General features: G+C 41.9%; 1 protein-coding gene across 1 annotated transcript in view; it reads left to right on the top strand.

Moving 5' to 3' along the window:
- The first annotated feature begins 1,136 nt into the window (after positions 1–1,136).
- The window catches only part of LOC122814988 (cat eye syndrome critical region protein 2 homolog), a 2,862,500-nt gene continuing 2,837,711 nt past the window's right edge, over positions 1,137–25,925 (top strand). Inside the window, exon 1 of the mRNA XM_044087243.1 lies at positions 1,137–1,416. Coding sequence (XP_043943178.1) covers positions 1,294–1,416 — 123 coding nt within the window. The 5' untranslated portion in view covers positions 1,137–1,293. The remainder of the gene's footprint in view (positions 1,417–25,925) is intronic.

The raw sequence follows: 25,925 nt of genomic DNA, 5'->3' as shown, positions 1-25,925 counted from the left end.
ATTTCAGTTTCAGACTTCATATCCTTTAGAAAATGCATTTTAATACATACCCTGTTATTCTATCAACTTTCTAAGTTTATAAGAGCAATATATCAAGTACAATCTATCCCTATTTTGGTCTTTTGTACCCCCATTATGTCAGACGTTTGTCCAGCTTTCTAGGGCTAAGAGGTTGAGAGGTATTGGGATGGTGACTTAGCAAATTCAAATAGCAAGCTAATTATATAATTCACACGTTATCAGAATATGGCTATGACACGTTTGAGCTGTGAATGCAAGTTTACCAAACTGACAAACGCGCTGATCAATTACTTAAATGTTGTCATACACGATTAACTCTGTGTCTTGTCATTTTACATTGGATCGCTTAGCCTCGATTCGCCCACCTTACACATTAATTAAGCGTTGCAAAGGGGTGGTACAAAAGACAATTATCAAAAGTATCAGTGGATCTAATACATTCTTATAGCACCGCTTTACTTTGGGGAAATTGGGAACACTGCGGTGCTTCAAGTTCCGGTGGAACATTTCAATCCTAAACATTTGTCCCGCGTGGATTATCCTCAAAGGGACTTGAAAAAAATTGCCCACATTATGCTCTAATAATGTTTCACAAAATAAAATTAATAGCATTGTACATTTATTAGAATTGTTTTAGCACAATTAATGGAGTGAAAACTGGCTTCTCTAGATGCACTATACTTATAAAAGAAGCTCAGCGAATAGAGACGGACAGCGCACAACGGACGTGCATACAAACAGCGCGTTTAACACTTATATATAAAAAGATTCACTAGCTATCGTGGCAGTAGTGCTGATGGACAGATACCGCACAGTAGCATCCCTGGCGGGCCCTTTAAATGGATCCGACTATTGTATAGCCCTAGATAAAGTGATTTTATTGTCCCACAAAACTCTTGTACCACTATTGTCTGTTTCTGTTAAACTTTTATTGTGTTATGTTACGTTAACACTAAACGTGTACTTGTTTATGAATGTCTGGAATACACCTTGCTGCTTCCCTTCAAAGTATGAACTGTCCACCTCCCCTATGGCCTTTCTTGGAACGACCCCAATCAGTACTCCCCACCCCCACTGCTAGCAAACAGTGAGATTGTTACTTTTGTGAGAGAATGCTGGTGCGCGCGTGGTATAACGAGGATGTGTTTTTTAGCAGTTAGTTTTTAGCATTCTGTACGTCAGTTAGAGGCAACTGGGGTTCTGAGTACTCGCTTATTGTGAGGTTAGCCAAGTGGAAAGCTGCTCACACGGTCCCGGTGTGGCGTGAAGAAAATGTCTGAGGACTCATGTAAGGTGTCTGTGGCAGAGATTCGGTCGTGGTGGCAGGTCCCCGCCATCGCCCACTTTTGCTCCCTTTTTAGGACTGCCTTCCAGTTGCCGGACTTTGAGATCGAGGTAAGTAGGGAAATTGGGAGCTTTCATCTCTAGAGATTACTTTATCTCTTGAGGTTGGTGGCACCTAGCTGGTGTCCCCTGTAAGTTTTGTGGCAGGATTCCTCTGATTTAAAAACGCTTTGCTGCAAGTACTTTTAGTTCTGCTATTCCACACTAGTTTTAATAAACGTTATCTTGGTCTGTTGTAGCTGGAGGGTAGTCTATTTTTGGTTGTTAGTGCACTGCTTGTAATTTTAACGCATATTAACATTGTTGGCTGTTTTGCGATAGTTATTTTTACTTTGTTTCAGTCGTACTGAGCTCTTAAGGCGTTTTAAAGAATGTTAGAAAAGATTAATAATTTAGGCAATGCGTAAGTGGTGATGCAGCTGTTCAGGAGCTTGGTGCCTTTTTGTTGTTGGAGGATGCGTGAGGAGCACTGTGTTTATCTATCCGGGCTGACTGGTCTGTCGTGAGCACTTCGTTTATTTGCGTTTTTGTAGGGTGAAGAAAGGCCCGAGTCTGTTTCTCAGGCTCCGTAAAGGTGACCCCCCCCCCCCCCCAATGAGGTTCCTGTGCGGGCTTTTTGTGCCTTTTGCTTTATATGGAAGATTTGAGAGAGAGAAAATGTGCAATTTTGCACATTGAATTAATTGTTCGAGTCGTTGTTGCATACATTTAGTGTGTTATGATCAAGGTACTGTGAACTTGGTCTTAATCATAAAAATGGTATCTGCTCTACCCTTTTGATTTTAGTAGTTTGAGAACAGTTTTACACATGATAAAACTTAAGCTTTTTAGTGCTTATGCAATTAGTGCATCAAGGTCGTCACCGTAAATTGTGCACGTGGTTCATGTTGTGTACAGGCAGTATAGATTTTACTCTTATTAACATAAGTGGCAGTGATCTTTCAGTTCGTGTAAGCACTTCACCATTATAGGCAATTATGTCACCCTGTAACAGCTTGGATACCTACTCAAGAGTGGCCTAAACTAACAGCTGGTACTGCTTATGTTATGTAATCTGAAGGCTGTCCCACCCTAATTTATTTGTGTAAGGTTTCCAAGATTTTAGAACTATTCAGTTTAAACCGACCAGCAAAAGATTTATTTTAATCCATGTTCTACTTAAGTTGAAAATTTGCTTTAAGCCTGTCTCGTGCATTCTTGAATTGTACCACAATTTCTTGATTCACATTTCACACCTTGTATCCCTTTGTGAAAAGAAAAGTTGGCATACTTTCTGAACCTTTGTGTATTCACTGTGCGTCTTTTCTGTTAAGGTGTTGTTTTAGCCTTTGATCTCTCTCTCTCTTTCCAGGGGTGTACAAGGTTCTGGTGTTGCCTTTTCTTCAGCATCTCTGCAATCTTTTGCTTCCACTGCCTGATTTTGTGTTCATGTATAATTAGATTTATTAAGTCCATTTTCAGTGCTGCTGTCTTGTTTGCTGTCAAATGCATCATGCTACACTCTTCTGAATGTAGGATGTTCACCTATTTTTTAAGCTTTGCAAAGTCCATTTTGTAACTGTACGTGTGTCACTTGCGAAGAAATCATGCTTAATAGTGGCTCTGCAGTTTTATTTGCATTTGGATGTTGAAGGACAGGATTCTAAACAGATCCTTGTTATGGCACGCCAATTGTTAACCCCCTTTTTTTTTTCTTCATTATAATACCATTGTATGTCAATTTGTGTCCTTTGGTTTGTTTCAGCTTGGGGGGGGGGGGGTAGAATCATGATCTAAATTTGCATACTAATTTTTGTTGCTAGGTTTGTCAGATGCTTAGCAAAAATGTAGGTAGGCTATATGCGCAACTACTCGGTTCTTGTTTGAACACACTGTCATTGAACTACCAAGGTTGAGAAAAGTGGACTTTAGCTTTGTCTATCCATCCGCAACCCCTTTTTTCCTCACTTTTGCACATGAGGTCAGGGTGTCACTTACACTGACAATCATCTAAAGCTTAGGATTACACTGCTGGGTGGCTAGCTCGTTTTCTTACTTGTGTGTGAGTATTAAAAATTTCCTGGTTGGGGAAGAAAAAAAGTTTGCCTATTTTGGTGAGTCGTAAATAGAGAAACTTGATTCTGAGCTTTGGGAAGAGCTGAAGACTCATAACGGGGAAATGCAACATTTTGCCCTCCACCACAGGATAGGGTGTTCTGAGAGGTCCATTCCAACCATCGTGATCTAAATTTGCATACTAATTTTTGTTGCTAGGTTTGTCGGATGCTTAGCAAAAATGTAGGTAGGCTATATGCGCAACTACTCAGTTCTTGTTTGAACACTCTGTCATTGAACTACCAAGGTTGAGAAAAGTGGACTTTAGCTTTGTCTATCCATCCGCAACCCCTTTTTTCCTCACTTTTGCACATGAGGTCAGGGTGTCACTTACACTGACCCTGACAATCATCTAAAGCTTAGGATTACACTGCTGGGTGGCTAGCTCGTTTTCTTACTTGTGTGTGAGTATTAAAAATTTCCTGGTTGGGGAAGAAAAAAGTTTGCCTATTTTGGTGAGTCGTAAATAGAGAAACTTGATTCCGAGCTTTGGGAAGAGCTGAAGACTCATAACGGGGAAATGCAACATTTTGCTCTCCACCACAGGATAGGGTGTTCTGAGAGGTCCATTCCAACCATCCTGTCCTTGGGTGTGTTCTTAAATCCGGTGGTTCTGGAGACGCTTATCCCTTATGTTAATCTGACTTTAATTCCCACCAAGGACTACCATGACTAAGCCCAAGACTAGCTCTAGAAACAAATCACACTGGTGGCATCCCAAATTAACAGGATGTAGAACAAAAGGAACACAAATGTCAGAAATCAAGAGGTAATTTCCATAAAAATAGAAATTCTCTTATCAAAAGTAAATGAGCAACTAAGAGGGCTAATTTGGTCAAACAAAACTAACTTTGAAGTTAAGATGACCTTCCAGGTGAAAGATAACTGTAAGGGCCTGTACAGCTATTTCAGAAACCTCAAGAGCAGCGTACAGTCCTAGACATTACATTAAACTGGAAATCCAAAGCTTCTCCAGCTTTTAAGCAATTTATGAATATGGTGTCGGCAGTATCGCAATTGGAAATTAACACTATTGAAGGAACTGAAAGAACTAAATCATTATATATAGCATGGCAAAAAGTAACTGGAATGTTGGAGAGTAATGACTGTAACAAATTGTAATCAGGAAATAATTGTATAGAAAGTCAATTGTATGCCAACAATAGACACCCTTGTAAATACTTTATTTTGGTTTTACTGTTTGATATCTGTTTAGAGGTTTTAGCCAACCTTTTTAAATAATTTGTAAATACTTCACTGTCATAAATAACCTGTATACATGTTTTCTTGTTTTTGGAAACTTAATAAAAAGATTTACAAAAAACAAAGAGCAGCATACAGCTGCTGAACTGGTGGTTAGTGTTGCCACATTCACTGAGCCTGGCGAAATAGCAAATCTATTAGTGGACCAGTTTAGTTCTAGCTTTACCCACCTCTCCAACTATCCTCTCAAACAACCCTTCCAGTTGTAACTAGGGAGGATGTACCTGCTGCCCTCGCTAAAGCCAAGAACATGGACTCATTGGGCCTTAACAACATCCAGGGTGCCTTCTGAATAGTCTAAAATATGACTTCATCAGGACCACTAGAGTTAACTATAGTCTTAAAACACATGAAGAGAGGACTGCAATGGTTATCCCCTGTCATAAGGGTAGATCTTCTTCAACTGATCCTGGAAATTACAAACCCATTAGTCTGCCTAGTGTTACTTGCAAAGCTGTGTATTCATGGAACAAGGACATAAGACCTCCAGACACTGGATCTGTTCCAGTTTGACTTTCAGAGGAAGGACATGCTCACTGAGTTTGGTAGACTTTCTTTGGAAAGGTCACTAAGGAAATACATGAGGGAAAAATGGTGCATACTACCTACCTAGATCTGGCTAAAGCCTTTGATACAATACCCCTACTCTGTTAATGTCTCTAAACGTATGGAGCTAGGTATAAACCCCTTTATAACATGCTGGATAGCTAGCTTGGCTCACTGATGAGACCCATGGGGTTAGAATTGGTGAGGCCACTTCCACAAAGAGGCCAATCACCAGTGGAGACCCTCAGGGCTCTGTGTTGGGCCCACCTCTCTTTGACATCTGCTTCTTGGATGTTGAATCCAATTTCAGAGGTCTTTGACCAGTTTTGCAGATGATTGCAGACTGAGTGCAGTCATTGAATCCCCCCAAGATGAGAATACCCTCCAGGAAGGTCTAATAAAGATAAAATGCTTGGTGCCAAAGCCATGGCTTAAAACACAAGATCAAGGAATACATTTATAGTATCTTTTGGGAAGTCTACCAGCCTGGGTAACTACATCATCAATAAAATGCCCTTAAAAGTTGATTCATTAGCCACTGGTCTGGGAACTCCAGTAGATAGTAACCTAGCCTTTGCCCAACATGTGTCCAGGCAGTAAGAAAATCCTTCTATGTTGCTCAACTTATAAGTAAGGCCATGACATATAGGTTCAGATAGGTGGTCATGCTACTGTACTTGATCATCATAGTGTAATGCATCTTTTGGTATGTACCTGACTAGACATGCAGCAATTGGAACGTCAACAAAAGTACTTTGCAAAAAGAATGCATGGAATAAACGCAATGCCGCATCAGAATTACTAGATTAAAAGATCTATGTTTTGCTTGTGACATAAGATATGTTGGAGAGACAGATATGTTTCCCAGAATTCCTATTCACTGTTACAGGCTCCCCATTCATTTTTAAGCTCAACTTGGACCAGTGGATAGCTAATTGGAAATTTACCCCTGTTTGGTTCCCAGTTATCTCTGATGGGCAGCGACACAGTAAGTTACCAGCTGTATAAATCAAATTTGCGGGTCACCGTTGGGTTGCATGGCTAAGCTTATAAGGGTCCTAGTGGTTGTTGGCTTAGGTTCATAGATATGTACTATGTTGTGAAGGTAATTTCCTTTTAAACTCCCATTTATATACACCTGAAATACTGATGAGATGACTGATACTGCCAGTATGCTCATACAGTACAGGTAAATGGGGTTCTCTATTTGGTATTCCAGTTAGATACCTCCTACCTTGCCTTGATGTGTGTTGTCTTCCATTTAAAACCAGTTGCATCATACTGATGATCTAGGTTGCAAGGTTGGATTGTACTTTGTGTTTCATCTTTTGGGTATGTTGCCTGTGCAAATTTGTTGCAGCAGTCATCTCCCTATTGCTTTGTAACACTGCCTAATCTCTTTATCTTAATTTTGTATAGTCCTGTAGATCAGAAACTGCGTTGAGCACCTGAACGCCACATCTCCAACTTTCTTGCATTCAGACTCCATAGACGGTGCTTAAATTGCTTGATGCTTGGTGACCATTTCCTTTTAATCGGGAATATGCTAGAAATGCAGGTAGTTTTAATTAAACTAGAGAATAAGGCTCTTCTCCCTTAATAGTCCTTGACCACCCCCGTAATTCCAGCAGAACTTGTGTTGAGGTACTAGCTAGCTTTTTCATCTACAAGTCTTTATTTCCTCAAGTTGTCCAATTCTGTTGGACACTTGCCTTGAATCATGCACTACTCCACTTATCAGGCATCAGTTACAAGCAACTTAGTTAACTCAGCTGCTAACACTTAAAGTTGTCATATTTGGCACTGTGATTAGATGCCCTGACTCTCTGCACTCCTTGGACAACAAGTGTTTTCTTCTTGGAGTCTAGCCTGAGGGTGTCCCCTGTGCCAGTAGGCACCCACTCCAGGGTTCTTGAGCATGTTAGAATCAAAGGCAAAAACTATTACAACTGCCGTGTTGTTGGGACTGTCCCCTTCCTGGATGTAGTGAGGTATGTCCATCATGAATGCTCATGCCAGGTTGATAATTCGTTGCAGTTGGTGGATATTTGAGGATGCAGAAAAAAATATGGGCTTGTATCCTGGTGTTGATACAAGGAGATTCTATGCCTCTCTGCTTAGGAAGATGTGTGGGTTCAGCTCTGATTTGTAAAGGTAGGGCTAAACTGCTGCTGAAAAGGTGTTGACATTATTGACCAGTTGCCCTTTTTTAAGTTGGAATCAATTGAATTGACTCTCTTCAGGACATGGAGATGCAGGCCATAGAGGGCCTGCCCTTGTGTAGAGGTGTGACAGTTTAATTTCTGCATTTGTATGCCACAAAACCTGTCTGGCTCTCCTCTCCCACCTCCTCGCTGTGGGCACCCTGTGCTGTTAGTTTTGTGTAATGTGCTGTCAGTTTTTAACATACCAGTGTAAAGCCAAAGTCATATTTGGCTCATTTGCAAATTGATCTTTTGGCTAGGGTTAATGTTTATCTTGCAGGTTGGCCAAATTTTATTTATTCTTTACTTTGGAATCCCAGTCAAGGAATGATGTTGCTGTGACTTGTATTTTAACATGGACCCTGTATATAATTGGCAACCTTTTAAGTGTTCAGTAGTTTAATTCAAAAATAGCTAGACTGGAAACCCAAACATGAATTGGACAGTAAAAATGTAATTAATGGGGATGTCATTTTGTGTGTGTAATCCTGTATAAAATGAAAAATATAAACTAATATTACTAAATCTGTAGTTAAATGCATGCACATACCTGTAACTAACATTGGTATTGGTAAAAATAAACAGAGTTTACACCATTAGAAGCACTAAAAACTAATTGTCACCTGATCAGGATCAGTAAATGGCTTCCATAAAGTTAAACTGCAGATAAAAATGAAAGCGTAAACCTCCCATAAGATGTGCCATGGTGTAGGAAGTGAAGGGGGGGGTCAGCAGTACTATAGCAAGAGAAAATGTTTGTTTTAAAGTAAGCTATACATTAAACATACACAACAGTAAGGCACCACATTAATACAAATGCATATTAAAGTAGTAAAGTACAAAACGCAACACTAGACATGCTTTAAATAAAGCAAAAGCATACATTCAGCCAAGCCGCTATTAAATAAAATAAGTCAAGGTAAGCATGTTTATAAGCTGGTGCTACATGGAAAGCAGTTTACATTGTTTGTAAAGTAGCGTACTGCTGATACTAGGCCACCTTTTGAATTGCCATACTGTTTGCTGTCAGGCTAGAAAGGTCTGTAGTTCTGAGTTGCCATAAGTATAAATGAGAAAAAATCTTAGTGTGTGTGAAGAAGCATTTTTGCCTTAACATTTTGGTATAAAGATTCTCAACCTTAAAACAAGGACACAGCACGCAAACTAAATTTCAGTGATATTTTTATCTAATTTTTCTGTATCTTTTCTTGGAGTGAAACAGTCTGGGAGTTTGATTCACACTGTCTCCATTTGTCTGCTGTATGATTCAAAGCAAGCCACTTGGCTAGACAGTACTGCTGGGCTGCCCCTGAAAATATGTTTTTGCCTCGTGTCCCAGGTTAACTTATGAACAAACCAAACCTGTTCTAAAGCTGAATACAGGAATTGATAATTTTGTATAATTTTTGTTTGAAAATGAATCATAAACCTGCTTTTCATTTCTGGTACTTTACTGATTGATGACTGCTGTACATTGATATACTTCTGGAAAGAATGTCTTGTACCAACAATTACACTGTTACAGCAAGTAGAGGGAGCTACATTTTATTGAAGCAAGCAAAAATAAAAAGGTCTACACGATAGACAGCAATGCAGTATGCATCAACAAACTCTGATGCCATTTTCTGTGGGTAGTAATGCGCTTCATTGTAGATTATGCAAAAAAAATGCCCAACAAGGGTATGTGTTACTGTTTTTAAGTAATACCTGCCTAGGGGTGTTATGAGCCCACACACTGAAGGCTAGGGTTGCCACCTTTTCAAATGGCCAAAGTGGGACATTTTTGGTACAGACATCAGATTTTACAGGCCGACATACCCACGGTCAGTACACAGGATAGAACTTAACTTTTTTGCCTAAATAAAAGCTTATTCTTGTAGCATTTTAGTTGCTTATTCTGTTTCTTATAACATTTAGGTATTTTAGATACATAACTGTTTTATGCAATTATTACATAAAATATAGGAAATAATTTTGTCCTAAAATCTCAGGACATTTGCCATTTTTACAATTTTTAGTCAGGACACAACTGCCCAAAGAGGGACTGTCCCTCGCAAAGTGGGACAGGTGGTAACCCTACTGAAGGTCTGTGGAGGGGCATTGTTGAACTTTAGAGAATGGGCTGTCTGAAAACACTTTTTTGAGCCACACCCACAGACTCAAAAGGCATGTTTATTGCGTCATGGTTTGGTGTTTTCTACATTTTAACACTACTCTGGGACTATTTGCAGTTTTTTTTTTTTTTAATATTTTTGTACATAATTTGTGAGTGACCACATGGCATCTAGCATCTTGAAGTGATCCTGATTGTTTCGTCTACCTCTAGGTATTCCAATGCAGTGTTTTGTCTGTGAAAAAATACATCACACAGGCCTCTTTCTAAAGCTCCTGTCACTGCATTGATTTTTACATGTGTACACTGCTGTCTTTCAGTTACTGCAGTAGCATTGTCGCCTCACAGTAAGACGTTGTCCTGTTCGATTCTCAGAGTCTTCTGTGTGGAGACATGCGTGAATGGGCGTACCTTCGTTGAAGGTTGTGTGTCAAGGCCGGCAGCTCGGCATGTAAAAATCTACTGCCAATCATTACTGGACCAGAGTTCCGCTGTGGTGACCCCTAACCGGGAAAAGCCGAAAGACACAAACAACACTGCTGTCTTTCAGTTAGTCATTGACTGGCATGAAATGTTAATTAAAACACAAATAGTGCAAATGCCACAAACAGACTTTCAAAGTGCTTTTTACTGCTGCTGCTTTTTAGAATGCCTAAATTGCAGTCTTTTGCGAAGCTTGAGTTGTACTACTTTGACTCCTCTCCCATCCCCCTTCACACCTAACTTCCCTAGCTGTCCGAGTGCTAACTTCATCTGTTACCTGGTGTGATTGACAGTTCACAGCAGGAGACTTGACTCATACAGTTTCCTTGTTCTAGTTTGTACTTTCTGTATGGGTAGGGGAAGGGCACGGGAGCTGTGACATCACAGCATGGGTCTGTGTTTAGGACAGTTGTGGTGATGTCAATTTGGGGAGGGAATTGGCCAGAAAACTACCTGTATTCATTGGCTTTGACATCAATGAATTGGAGACTGCAGCAAGCTTTTCCAGGGCGGGGTAAAAGTTTTTTTGAAAATGAAACCAACACAGTACAGTAAGGTACTGTTCTAGTGGAGAGAAATGGTCTATTTAAAATATTTTAAATGCTGTATTGTTCATAGCAGGGGCTGTAAATGGGGAGAAAAAGGACAGAGAAGTTTGAGCATTTAACAATAGAATCCCATTGTTGGCCTTTAATGCTTCAGACTTGAAGTAGTATATGTAAATCATAGGAAGTTACTGGGCTAATGGCCCTAGGGCTCTTACAAGCCTAGCCAATTTCTTACCCTTACTTCCACGATCAGCACCTATAGCCCCTGTCCAAGAGGGACACTGGTAGAACCCCTGGGGTGAATTTATGATCACCCAGTTGTCCAGATTGCGTTTGAAGAGGGCCAAAGAGGCACTCTGACATGAAGTGGGAGTCTGTTCAAAGGTGTGGTCACCTCTGGAAGACAAATCTGTCCCTCCAGCAGGTTTTATTAATGTCCCATACCAGGTTAAGGTTTTTAGCGTGAGTAATCTGTGTACCCTTTGACTTGCCGATGTGCAGCATTTCCAGTAAAGCAGGGTCAGAGATTGCCTTGTGTGCAAGGCATAGATAACCTCTGAGTAGTCTGTATGAAACAAGAATAAAGTGGCAGTGATTTCAGGCAATCCCCACAGGACAGATGCTGAAGTTCTTTAATTTTCCTTGAGGAACCTTTCTGGTTTCTCCAGTTGCTGCAGGTGCTTGGAAAGGTACATACCAAAAGGGGCGTTGAACTCTATTATTGGCCTGACAAGGGAAGAGTTACAGGGAGGTTATGAGCAATGTAGAATGCCCTTCTTACCACTGTGGAGACACAGGTTCATAGGTTGGTACTAGGCTATCTGCCCTAGGGCCTATACAAGCCTAGCCATAACAATTCCCTGGCTATTTCTTCCCACACTGTTTACTTCCCTGGACACCTGTCTAGCAGGGTGACTGTGATCCCTGGGGTGAATTTCCTTTCTCTCATCTAATCGTCAAGGTTCCTTTTGATTAGGGCCAAGGAGGTGCTCTGCTTGACATGTATGGGAAGTCTATTCTAGAGTATGTGGAGTCTCTGGGTCAGGAACCTATCCCTCCAGCATGTTTTGTTTATTGTGATGACAAGGTTTAGATCCCCTGGAGCGTGTGGCTCTGAGGGATTGGGATTTCTTTGTGTAGCATGTCCAACAGCTCTGGGTTTGACATGGGCCTTGTATGTTAAGCAGTCATCGCCTCTGAGTAGACTATACGCGACAGAGTATAGCTGGAGTTTAAGGCGGTCAGCATAGAGTATCTGCTGAAAGCCTGTGATTCTTTTACTGAGGTATTTTTGCGGCCTTCCCAGTTGTTGCAAATGTCTTGAGAGGTACATAACAAATTGGGCATTGTATTCTATAATGGGTCTAATGAGAGAGGAGTGCAGTGGGACAATGACCTCCTTTTTTCTGGATGAAAAGCCCTTGGTGATGAGGAGTGCCACAGGATTTTCTGACACTTGTGGCGATGTGGTTATTGAAGGTGAACCATTGTCCACTTGTGTCCCTAAGTCTCTTATCACACTTTTGGTGTTCAGTGTCCTGCCACCTATGTGGTAATTCACGAGTACATGTTTTTTCCCAAAGGGGATAACTATATATTTCTTGGTATTGAGCTTGAGCCCATGGCTCTGGCACCAACCATCTGTTTCTATAAGGCCCTTTTGTAGAATATCCACATCATTTGGGGATTCAATAATGGCTCCCAGTTTGCAGTCATCTGTGAACTTTGTTATCCAAAGTCCCTTAGTGTTGGCCTGTACTTCAGAGAAGTAGATGCCAAACAAGAGCGGTCCCAGGACTGAACCCTGAGGTACTCCACTTGTCTGGAGCTGGATTTGGAGTCCGCTACTTTTGCAGTGTGGGTTCTGTCAGTAAGCCAGTTGGCAACCCATCAAGTGACATAGGGGATTAATGCCCAGCTTGGTAAGTTTATTTATGATTCCAGAGTGGGGGATGGTATCCAAGGCCTTGGCGAGGTCCAGATAGACCGTGTGGACTGCCTTACCCTCATCAATGGCTCTGGAGACTGATTTGAAGAGGTCAGTAAGTTTCAGGAGACCAGATTGGCCCTTCACGAACCCAAACTGGGTGGGGTCTAGTGTTTGAAGGTTGCCAATATCTTTGTTTACAAGTTCCATGATAATAAGATCCATGGCCTTGCACATCAGGCTTATCAGACTGATGGGGTGGTAGTTCCCGGGATCCAAGGTGGATCCCCCCTTGTGGAGTGGAATAACTGTAGCTGTGCACCACTCAGTGGGCACAAAGCCTCAGGTGAGTGTATGATTAAACATGACACTTGGGTGTTGATCATGTCATCCCAGGCAGACTGATACTAGACCCCCTCTGACACCAGAAGCTTAGCCAATTGTTGAAGTCGGTCATTTTGTCCTTGTATTGTGGTATCATTCTGGGCAAAGGCAGGATGCTACTCTGGCTAGGGTCATACCTGGCTGGGCCACATGATCCGAGAGCTCTTCCATGTCTCCATGTAGTCCAGGGCGGTATGTCTCAAGTCATTCACTCCAACATGGACTATGACAGAGTCATATTTGTACTTGTGGAGTGACTTTGAGTGTATGCTTTGTGGCAGATCCTGGCACCTGACTAATTTTCTCCTTGTTCAGCCTGGTGAGTGAGACATCCGTGTACCTGACTATAGTCACCTATTACTAAAGTGTTGGGTATGTTGTCTTGCCTTAGGAGCTGTTGCTGGGTGGCACACTAGTGTTGTGAGCTATGTGACACTTTGGTTGTGATTGGTGTTGGTGTTTCAGCTTTGGAGGTCCTTGTTGCTTGGGCAGGTTACAGTTAAGGGCCTCCGTATATGTGGATTTAGTGTTGCTATCAGTGGGTGTTGGTGTGAGTTTAGAAGGGCTATGTTTTGCTTGGGGGGTGTAGTGTGGGTGTTGACCTTTTCCTCTTGAATGTCTAGCACAATCTTGGGTGTAGAGAGCTTTGCTTCCAGTTTGGCTATGTAAGTGCATCTCTCACAGGTTGTAGTGTTGGGTGGTAGGAGGAGAGGGTTGTTTGTGTACATGAGGCAATTGCACTGCCCCACTATACCCAGATTCACCAGGTGGACAGGAGAAATCACCGTAAGCTGACCCTTGGACATGCCTGGTTTGGTGCCCCTTTTCAAAAAAAAAAAAAAAAGTACAGGAACTGTTTTCTCTTCCCTTAGCAAGGTACTCTGCAGTTATAGGCTGTTTAGTGCCTATAATTAATTTCTCATTATTAAGGAGAGTTGAGTACTTCTATCAGTTTAAGGCTTCCTAGTGCTTTCCATAAGGTATTAGAGCAGGTGCTAGTCACAGGGATGCTTAAAGGTAAGATGAAAAAAATGGTTTATCCTAAACACTGCAGTATGCACTAGAGAAGTTAGATGTGAAAGTAGGTAACTTACCTGTCTAGTTTTAATGGAGAATCACTATTTTTAAAACAGCAAGATAGATTGAAAGGGGGTGACATTTTTATATTCTGGTACTATGGAATACAGTAGGATGGCCAGTAAATTTAAATAGTTTAAGGGGAGTGATTTCACAAAATGATGATTTTGTGCTTACTCACACAAGCCAGTGAAAGCAGAGAGGAAATGAGATATATGCCCAAATTAACATAAGAGGCAGGCAACTAGAAAGACAGTGGTATTTAAGAACAGAATAGTAAGAGGGTGGGGAAAAATCTTCTGCCTGACTCACAAGAGACAGCTGTGGTCTCTTTTGAAGTTGTAATACGCAGTTAAAAGCAGAATAAAAGTGAAACACAAGGTAAAGAAAACCAATCGAAATATAAAAAGGCAATAAACTAATACAAAATAAAACAAATAAGCAAACTAACCATTTGATATTGTTAATCCTCGTTCATTCCTTATCTATGGGCATCTGTTCCGACCTCGGAACCGAGCTGGCTATCTTCCAAGCTTGCGCCAGTTGCAAAATCTCAAGCTAAAACTCTTATCCAGAAGTCCCCTCTCCCTGTTACCCCAGATTTTGTTTGCCACGTCGCCATTCGGTCGTGTCAAGCTATTTCTCTTGAGCCAAGTACAATATTTGTTGTCATTCTAGTCTAAAACAACTTTTTCTCTCGGAAAAGTTTCTAAATTGATTTCTCTTACCTTATCGCATTTAGCTATTAGCTATTCTCTTCTTAAAAATTTTCAGTCTTTTTTACTGCGAGGTATTTTCTATGCCATCGTTGGTAGACCCCTTTTTCTTCATTACCTTTGGGTATTTCTTGTACCATTGCTGGTATTCTTTCTGTTTTCATTCCTTTCTATCATGGATAAAAAAGGTAGTCCAGGATTTAAGAGATGTTCAGATTGTGGACATAAATTACCTACTTCAGATGCACATTCTCTGTGTGTCTGTTAGGGTGTGCCTCATTTGTCAGTTGATCCACCCTGTGGAAACTTCTAATAGGACGTTGATTTGAGAGGAAAAATAAATTTGTTACTGGAGGGGCTACTCAAATCTCCTTTTTCAAAGGCTATTTCTGGGTCTGAGGCTTCAACCCCTCCAAGATCCTATAAGAAAAAGACTGAAGGCCAAATCTCTTCTTTCGTCCCCGGCTAGGGACTCCCATTAACCGAGACCCAAGAAGGCTAAGCTTTCTACTTCGCATCTGACTTTCGGCTCCAGCGCTTTCAGTGCCTAGACTCTTGGCACCGAGGCCATCTGCACCATCTGTGACTTCGGCACTGACTAGGGTGCCCTTTACCATATTGGTACAGAGGGGCTCCTTGGTTCAGACCTCTCTACCGGCACCAACTGTAACCACATCGGCTCCGATACATTACCCGGAACAGACAACTCCGTTACTGACCCAGATTTATTTTGGTCCCAGCCTCGGCACTGACAACCACTTCAGCACCGACCTTACTGTTGGTGCAGACCATGACTTCGGCACCAATGATTTCCTTGGTGCAGACACCTGTAGTACAGTCCCTTACGGCACCGTTGTTTTCAGTGCAGACTGGTGAAGTAGGCACAGTGCCAGTGGATAGACTTGACTCCCTCTCGGCCATGTCTGTGAAATCCACTAGAAGCCTCTCTGAACACGACGTGTTGTGTCTTGTGGATAAAGTGCTTTTGGCCAGAGGCACCCCCCCTCCCCCTCTACGGTTTCCTCTATATGAACCTCACTAAGGAACCGCAGTTGCCTTCGTGGCAGGAGAGTTTTGCTACGACACAGGATGTCATCTGTGGCGTACTTAATTTGGTGTTTCACAGTAATCCAGGGACTCCGAGTTGGCAGGCTGAGCCACTTGGGGAGGGGTGACCCCGGTCCAGGACACTCACCCCTCTTCAGGTGGACCGGCCTTCCAACTCATGGAGAAGGCTTTGACAGCACAGTACCAACAGCAGACGTCAATCTCCCCACCCTCCTCTGGCCCGCTGTGTACAAAAGTTGCTTCTAGTGGACACTGGGCACAAGGGCCTCAGGATGTACTCCCACAGGAAACCCCTTTTGCGTTGTCTTCCCCAGCATCTCCCTCTGAGGAAGTTCATTGCAAAAGCTTGTGCAAGAAGCAGCACATGGACTCCACAGAGGAGTCCCTTACTGAAGAGATGGACTTTGATGGGGAAAGATCCCCCCCCACTCACCCTCTTGAGGTATCCTTTAGTGATATCCTCTAAATCCTTAAACAGAGAGGTGATTGGCAGCCCTCTAACCCGACCTCGGAAGAGTGTGTTCCTGCAGGCCTTTTGGGCCCAGCCCCTTACCTCCTGGGTTACTCCACCTATCGAACTGGTCCAGCTCGTGCAGCATGCGTGGAAGGCTCCTGATGCCATTGAGGCCATTCCCCGGAGGCCAGATAAAATTTTGTCCCCTCCTGCTACTGACCCCCATTGGTCCAAAGGTCTTCCTGTGGATACTCGTGATGGCCGGAACCAAGAAGGACCTGGTGGAAGAAGAAAGCCAGACTGTCCATCCGCCCAACAGAATCACGGGCTCTGGACAGAATAGGGAAGCATACTTTTGCATCAGCGACCTTTGCAATCAGGTCCCTGAATTATATGGCACACTTCACCAGGCTTCAAAGGGATTTGGTATCTGAGCTGTCTGAAACTTTGGCTAGTGCCGTGTCTGATGAGGTCCGTGACAGTGGCGCCTCAACTGGCTACCATTGAGTCAATATCAAACTCCTCCATGCACCCGATATCTCCCGCATCAGAAGGAGCAGCTAGAGTGGTGAGTTCAGGCGCCGTTTTGAGATGGCACGCCTAGATGCGCTTATGTAATTTCATGGAACCCTTCAAGGCTTCCTTTCTCAGCACTCCCATTGAAGCCTCTTCATTGTTTGGACCCAAAGCTAAATGCACACTGGCCAGATGTGAACAGGATGGTAAGACCCTTTCTGCCGTAGGTGTCTTATTCTTCCCTTCAATGTGCTTTCTCCAGAAACAAGAAGAGTAGGAAGATATGGTACAAAGTCTCACGGTCCTTTCTGTGACACACAGGCAGAGTTCTCCCCTAGAGGCAGACGGGAAAACTCACAGGGAAGACTCCCTTTTCGGGGCAGAGGGGGTCCATGTAACCAGGGTTCCAGGGACTCTTTTCCTGGTCAGTCCTATCAGCACTCCTGAAGAGTGGCCCAATTCCTTTCCTCTAGAGGTGGTTGGGGTGTCGTTTCTCCTTGTACCCTTCTGCCTGGCTAACCATCACCACAGACTCTTGGGTACAAAGGATAACCACCAGAGGTTACCATATCACCTTTGATCTTTGTCCTGCCCCCCCCCCCCCAAACAAACTTTCCCAACGTTCCACCCACGTTGCAATAAGATTTTTTTAACAGCACCAGTACTTAAGTTAGGAAGGTTTTTCAAAATCTTTATTAGGGTCCCACTTTTAAATAAATGTATTAAAAATATTTTAAAACAATATAGTTTATATTACAGTTTTTATATACATTTTTTAGACTTAATATATACACTTTTATGTATAGCTTTAGTTGATTTAATATGTCTTCAGTCAAGAAATGTTTTTTAAACTAGTACTTTTTTAACATATCAGTATTTTCTACTTGCAGTTAATTGACTTGAAATTAGTAGCTAATTAACCATGTGATGGGGAATGGCTTATTTAACGTCGCTGTTGGCAATTGTTAAATTCATTTTTAACTTGAGAAAGCTCGGTACTTAGCCGAGCGAAAGCGCTTGTTCTCTTTTGATTTATTAAAGTCCACTTGTAATAACTTACTGGCATCTTCCAGTTTTTTGGATCACGTTGGTTTGGTCTCAGCTTGAAGCTTGTTGTTTTTTGGCTTGGTTTCCTGTCACCCTTTGCTTCTTGGTTTTGAACGTTTGTGCTACCGCTTCATGGCTGAGGAGACCGAATCTATCAATTTCGCTGATACACCTCCGCTGTTAAGGGATGATCGTGAAGACGGTCCAGTAACACAGAGAATTTAATCAAGTCTTTTCCCTGCTGACGCAACTAACCAATCTGCTAAAAATCAACAGTGACCATGGTGTTTTATTGCCTGGGAATCCACAACAAATTCCTGATTTTAGGAGGAAGTCTCCACCGGGCTTGGTACGAGGTGGTACCGCTGCTTTGGAAACTGCTCTTTTGTCAAACTCCACCTTCGCTAGAGTAGTCTGCTCTGAGTACATTGGGACTTTGTCTTCTGCTGTTAACAACACACATGACAGGCAGCCCAAAGATTTTAATTTTAACGCCTGGACAGATCAACAATTTGTCTTTAACCAAGGTACTGTAACTACCAACACTATCAATAATATCGAGTTCAACTTTAATGAACTAAGAGACAAATTGTATGCGTAAAAGAGCAACCAGCTCGAAGTTAAGTACTTAAAAGAATGTGTGACTGTGCAACGTGTACCGAAGGGTTTACGTTGTTTTAAGTTCCCCAACAATGTACAGATGGGAACTTTATATTACAAGAAGTTATGTGACATTTTTGACAGGGCTGGCATTGAAATTCTGAATGCTATGGTCTTTGAATATGAGGCGAAAGCCGATATTCTTTTAACTGAACTAAATGCTTTAAACAATTCTTTGGTGAATGATAGAAACTTTCAGAGTGTTAAGTTCAATTATGATAAGGTGTTTGACGAAGTAGATCAGTTTTGTGTCAGAATCTTAAACCGAAAAATACGTAAACTGGAACGTGATCTTATTGAATACCGTGAAGGGGTGGTATATCCACTCCCTGGTAAATCACGGTGGGTTAACAAACCGAATGTTGGCAGTTATACTAACAACAACCAGGGTAGCACTTCTGAAGAACGTAATTTAAAATATAGTGAACCACTTCGTAGGAGTGAAAGGTTGGCTGAGAAGGGAAGAAAAAATTCCTTCCAGGATTTTCAGCAACCCCCTGGGAGAGCTGGGGGGGAGGGGACAGAGAGAGACACCACAGGGGTGGAACAAGAGATAGTAGCAAGTCAAGCTGGTACTGAGATCCAGACTGAACAAAACTTGTCTATTAAACAGGGTAGCAACTATGTTGTAATTAAGAAGGACAATTTCACTATATTTAATTACACAGATGTTGACATCCAACAGGATGCTTTTGACTTGCTGACTAGAGGTCTTCAATTTGTACCCTTACGCCCCCTTAATATTGTGAACACCCTTATAGACTTGAAACTCTCTTTGTAAGGAATTTAAATCTCACACTTTATTTTAAAGGACAACCTTTTGTTAATAAATTGAGCAGTAGCAGCGCTTTTAACCCCCCACTCACCCATCTATTAAGGTTTTTGAGGAACTTTGTTGACAGGGACCTTAGATTTTTTCGGTCCAAAGTAGTTAAAACATCTTCAACTAATTTAGACCAACAAACATCCAGACTCATTAACCATCTTAAGAAAGAGAATGTCAGAGTCATGAAACCTGACAAAGGGGGTGGGGTGGTGTTGATGTACAACCCCGATTATGACACTTACATTTATAGTATGTTACAGGATTCCAATCGGTATGAGTTAGTATCCAGAAATGAAGCTAACATTGCCTACTCGAAAGTCAGTTTTATGTTAACTGACCATTTACTTCAAGGAGCTATTAATGAATTTGTATGTCAACAAACCAAAAATTCCTGTTATTTTTGGAATCCCCAAGATACTTAAAGGTCTTGACCCTCTAAAGTTTCGACCTATTGTATCTGGGGCAGGAAGCATTACAGAACCTTTAGGGAAATTTATCGACCAGGTAACAAAACAGTTCGGTACATCATTAGAACATGTTTGCAAGGATTCCTGGGATTTTCTTAAAGCAATAAAACCTGCTCTTTATAAACCAGAACTTTTTTGATCACTATAGACATAGTTGATCTATTTCTAAGTATTCCACACTCAGTGGGCTTAGAGTGGTTTAATGAAGTATTAAACACTGAAACCAATTTAGGTAACACTGTAACCAACTTGTTAGCTGAATACATGGAAACAATTCTAGAATACAACTACATACACTTTAATGGTGAAATATACAAGCAGAAAAAAGGAGTAGCTATGGGGACCCCCTGTGCATCCTTCTATGCTAACGTTGTTTTACACATATGGGAACAAAGGTTTATCTTTTCTACCACTTGGGCACAATACTTAGTGCACTACAAGAGGTACCTAGATGATATGTATTTTCTGGGCAGGGACTCATGGCCAATATTTGGATTTTTTTAAGCATCTTAATTCAGCTACCCATTTTTTATCTTTCACGTATATGATTAGTAAGGATGAACTACACTATCTTGATGTAACCTTATACAAGGATCGAGTTAACCATGTATTTCAATCCAAATTATACAGGAAACCAACATTTTCCAATATATATTTACATTTTCAGAGTGGACACCCCTTTTACCAGAAAAAGGGTATTGTCAAAGGACAGTTTATAAGAGCTTCTAGAATGTCCAGCACTTTACATGATTTTCTTGAAGAGATTGATTTTTTAAAATGTCTGTTTTTTGAGAGGATATCCTTTTACACTCCTAACTACGCTGGCCCAACAAGTTATGGACAGTAGGGAAACATGCAACCCCCCTCTTGGGTACAGAGGCGACAGTTCACCATACTGACATCAAAAAAACTTGATCATGTCCATGGCAGTTTTATTTATACTTACTGTCTCAATTCCTCTGAAGTTGAAGAAATATTTTATAGACATTGGCCAGTTCTTTCACTTCACGATGAATTGAAAAATATAATACCACCACATCCGAAGTTTATTAGAAAGAGGGACACTAATCTCAAAGAAATTTTTGAAGGAAATTTCCTTGCTAGGAAACGAGTACACAGTTGTCTAGAACAGGCACTTTTAAATGTGGTGCCTGCAAACAATGTAACACTATTTTTGATACTCCAAGTGTATACATTGTTTCTAGGAACTTTCTGTTTAAGCCAAAAATTTTTACAAACTGTGGCAGCAAAGGGGTGGTATACTTGGGACTTTGTACCACCTGCACTAGTTTCTACATTGGCAAAACAGAAAGGCCTCTTAGGAAGAGAATCTACGAGCATTTGTATGACATCTCTAAACAAAAATAATCAAATGCCTTGTATAAGCATTCTCTTGTTTGCAACAACTTTAAATTTAAATTCTTAGTCTTGGAATAAGTACTTCCTGATGCCAGGGGCGGCGACTGTGGAACAAGTACTTCCTGATGCCAGGGGTGGCGATTGGGAAACAAGTTTAGAATACAGAGAGCTCTTTTGGCAACTCAGGTTGGAGGCAAGTAGAGCCCCGGGTTTAAATGAGTGTTAACATCAGTAGTGTTCTTAAAATTAGAAGAGCACGTGTATAGATTTACATGTAAACATACTGTGTAAGGCAGATTATTGATTGTTGTATGGGTCTATTGTTGCAGTATGATTTTTTAACAGCACCAGTACTTATGTTAGGAAGGTTTTTCAAAATCTTTATTAGGGTCCCACTTCTAAATAAATGTATTTCGGTAGACACATTAAATTAAATATATTAAAAATATTTAAAAAATGTAGTTTATATTACAGTTTTTATATACAGTTTTTTAGACTTAATATATATACATTTTTATGTATAGCTTTAGTTGATTTAATATATGTCTTCAGTTAAGAAATGTTTTTTAAACATGAGTATTTTTTTAACATATCAGTATTTTTTACTTGCAGTTAATTGACTTGAAATTAGTAGCTAATTAACTAACCATGTGATGGGGAAGGACTTATTTAACGTCGCTGTTAGCAATTGTTAAATTCATTTTTAACTTGAGAAAGCTCGGTACTTAGCCGAGCGAAAGCGCTTGTTCTTTTTTGATTTATTAAAGTCCACTTGTAATAACTTACTGGCATCTTCCAGGTTTTTGGATCACGTTGGTTTGGTCTCAGCTTGAAGCTTGTTGTTTTTTCAACGTTCCACCCAGTCAAAGGGAAGAAGCAGCACTAGAGATAGCAAAGCTGCTAAGAAAAAGTCATCCAAATAGTCCCTCCAGACCAGATAGGATCCAGATTCTACTCGCAACTGTTTTTGGTGCCAAAGAAAACCGGGGACTGGAGACCAATTTTGGATCTCTGTGTATTGAACAAGTTTGTAAGAGTACAAAAATTCCAGATGGTCACAATACAGTCTATCCTCCTGCTTTTGGAAAAAGACTATTGGATGTGCTAGATAGATCTTCAAGATGCGTACTACCACATAAAAGTGGACAGGCCATCGAGAAGATTTCTGCGCTTCCATGCGGGAGCTAGTCACTACCAGTTCAGAGTACTACCCTTCGGAATCTCTACAGCCCCCATAATGTTCACAAAGTGCATGGCAGTCGTCACAGCTCACTTGCGATTACAAGTATTTCAGGTGTTTCCATACCTAGACTGGCCCGTCTCCGCCCCCACCGGACATCTATTGGAAGAAGCCTTGGCATACTCTCTCTTAGTTTCAAAAAGGTTTGGCATAACCATAAACTGTCAAAAATCCAATCTCACCCCATCTCAGTCCACAGAATTCATAGGGTCATATTGAATACAAAGAATTGCAGAGCATCCATTCCAGACCACGGAATTCTAAGGACAAAGAAATAACTGATCCCAATTCTTTTCAAGTGAGAAATCCACAACTCACTCTGTCCTACAGCTGTTGGGTTCCATGGCAACCTCCATCACCGTTGTCCCCCTGGCCAGGTTTCACATGAGGCTTCTACAATAGCTACTGCTCACCCAGTGGTATCCTTTTCAGCATCCTCTTTCAGCCAAGATTAGAGTAACTCACAGGTGCAAACAGGATTTAAATTGGTGGATGTCCCACAACCTGTCACAATGGTCTCTCCCCTTCTCCCCCCAGCAGCCCAAGGCTACAGTGACCACAGGCACCTCCCTGATGGGGTGGGGATATGTCAGGATCAGACAGTCCAAGGCACTTGGTCCGAATTGGAGGCCCAACTGCATATAAATGTTCTGGAGCTGAGGGCGGTGCTTCTGGCGTTGCAAGCATTCCATCCCTTGCTGCCATCTGGGACTATTGAGATACAATCAGACAACATGGCTGTGGTTTGGTACATCAGCAAACAGGGCAGAACCAAATCTTACCTCCTTTGTCGAGAGGCCATGAGGATATGGCAATGGGCAATGGCTACCAAGCGTTTTCTTCTAGCAACGTACATTCCCGGGAGTTCAGCGTGATAGCAGACAGACTCGGCAGGTGCATTCTACAACCTCACGAGTGGTCCCTGAATCCTTTGATGGTGACAGAGATCTTCCACCATTGGGGCCGTCCTTGCGACCTCTTTGCATCCCTAACCAACTACAAATGCAGCAACTACTTCGCCCTGATTCCCCCTCCGAGACAGTCGCCCAGGGATGCTCTAGTCCACAATTGGCCCTCTGGTCTTCTTTATGCTTTTCCACCTCTTCCCCTCATTTCCCAGTTTCTGAAGAAAGCCCGTCGGTTGAAGAGCAAAGTGATCCTCCTAGCACCATATTGGCCTCGTCAGATTTGGTTCCCCTTCCTTTGGCCTCACCTGCTAGATCAACCATGGATCCTCCATCCAACCCCGGGGTTGATCTTTCATCCACAGAATCTGATACATCCCAACTTGGACAGCCTGAAGCTCACAGCTTGGCTCCTCCAATTCCCTTGATTGCCAGGCAGAATGATCTTTCTTTACCAGTACGGGACAGATTGCATCTCATAAGTCTTCACTAGATTTACTTATCTAAGCAAGTGGAAAAGATTTACCTGTTGGCTGAAAGGAAAGCAAGTGGATACTTTTTCAGCACCAGTGTCGATAGTACTAGAGTATCCAGTCGATCTATTCCAATCGGGTCTATCTGCCTCTACTATTAGAGTTCATTTGGCTGCAATATCTAATTTCCATGAGGGTGTCCAAGACTCCTCATGTCGCACATTATGCAAGACCTTCATAAAAGGTGTGAATCATCTGAAGCCCCCTTTTAGAGAACCTATTCAACCATGGGACCTGTCGTTAGTTCTACAAGCTCTGACACTGCCACCTTTCGAACCAGCTTCTTCATGTGACCTCAAATATTTGTCATGGAAAACCTTCTTTTTTTTTTTTTTTTTTTTTTTGTCGCCATTACTTCTGCCAGGCGTATCTCTGAACTTCAAGCCTTATGCATCAAGAGTCCATACTTGATTTTTCATGGAGAATAGCGTCTTTGAGAACTAATCCTTCCTTTCTGCCTAAAGTGATCTCTGAAATGTCCATTAATCAAACCCTTGAATTGCCAGTTTTCTTCCTCAATCATTCAAACGGAGGAGAGTATTGCCTACATACCCTAGATATTCACAGGCAAATTAATTTCTACTTTAATAGGACTCAGGCCTCTCATAAATCAGATCAGTTTTTGGCCTATTCTGGACTTAGATTAGGATGTGCGATTGCTAAGATCACATTGGCTAGATGGTTGAAAGACCTTGTGACCTTCATTTGTACACAATGTAATATTCCTTTGCAGACTACCATCAAGGCTCATTCGACAAGGTCAGTGGCAACTTCTGCTGCCTTCCATGCCAGAGCTTCTTTACATGACATCTGTGCAGCTGCAACTTGGGCTACGCCTCATACCTTCATCAATCATTACAAATTGGATTTGGCCTCCAGGGGAAGAGCATCTTTTGGTTCTATGGTGCTCAAGAATGTCCTTCTATGAGAGCCTCCCAGGAATAGAGGTAGCTGGAGACTGTTCCCATACGTAAGAAATGAACGAGGATTAACAACATCAGATAAAGAAGTTATGTCTTGCCATAACGTTCCATCTGTATTGTTGATCCTCGTTCGGTCATTACGACCCTCCCTCCTTCCCCCTCCTGTGGCTTCTAGTGGATCTCGCCATCCAGTTCTTTTAGGTCATTTGACCAGAGGTAGCCTCTACCTTCTTTTGACTTGCAAACTCAATCTGAGGTAACAGGGAGAGGGGAATTCTGGGTAAGAGTTGGCTCGGGAGTTTGTAGCTGCTGTGAGCTTGGAAGATGGCCGGCTCTGTTCCGAAGCTGGAACAGATAGCCATACGTAATGACTGAACAAGGATCAACAATACAGATGGAACATTATGGTAAGACATAACTTCTTAACAGCAAAGTGTAGCAGAGTCTGGGTGAGCCTTTCTAATAAAGCCTGCATGTGTTTGTAACATAGGAGGAAACCAGAGCACCCAGCAGAAACCCACATGAACACAGGAAGTATAAAGATGCCACTCAGAAGGCACCCCAGCCAAGAATTAAACCGGAGAACCTCTTGCTCTGAGGCAACAACACTGCCACTGCACCATCCACTTGACACATGGTGATCAAAGGTAAGGTTGCATGTCAACCTGTGTGCCCAGGTCTCTCACCAGTGAGTGCATGCTTAAGGTGTTGCTATTGATGTGATAGTTAGCAGGCACATCACTTTTACCGAAAGGAATGAGGTGTTTTGTTTTTTTTTTGCATTGAGTTTAAGGCCGTGACTTTAGCACCAATCATTTCTATGTAAAGACGGTCTTGTAGGATGTTGACTACATTTGGAGATTCTATGACTGCTCCCAGTTTAGTCATCAGCAAACTGTCCACTGCAGACCTTTAGTTTTTGCCTCTACTTTGGAGAAATAGAGCAGTAGAGGACCCAGGACTGATTGCTGTGGAACACCCCTGGTTACAGGTCTGCTGTTGGAGTTGGATTCCTCTCTTGACTACGTTCTTTCCGTGAGCCATTCAGCGACCCATCTAAGTAATAGAAGGGTTCATGCCTATTTGGAGGATAGTGTCAAATGCCTTGACTTAGTCCAAGCAGGCTCTATGCACAGATTTTTGTCCAGGGCCTTGTTGACTGTTTTGAAGTCCACCAGGTTTAACAGGCATGATCTCCTTTTGACAA

The sequence above is a fragment of the Protopterus annectens genome, chromosome 11.part0 (assembly GCF_019279795.1).
Source record: "Protopterus annectens isolate FY-2018-M chromosome 11.part0, PAN1.0, whole genome shotgun sequence".
Taxonomy (NCBI): Eukaryota; Metazoa; Chordata; order Ceratodontiformes; family Protopteridae; genus Protopterus; species Protopterus annectens.
The sequence above is the reverse complement of the archived record's forward strand: the minus strand, read 5'-3'. Positions and strand labels throughout refer to the sequence as shown.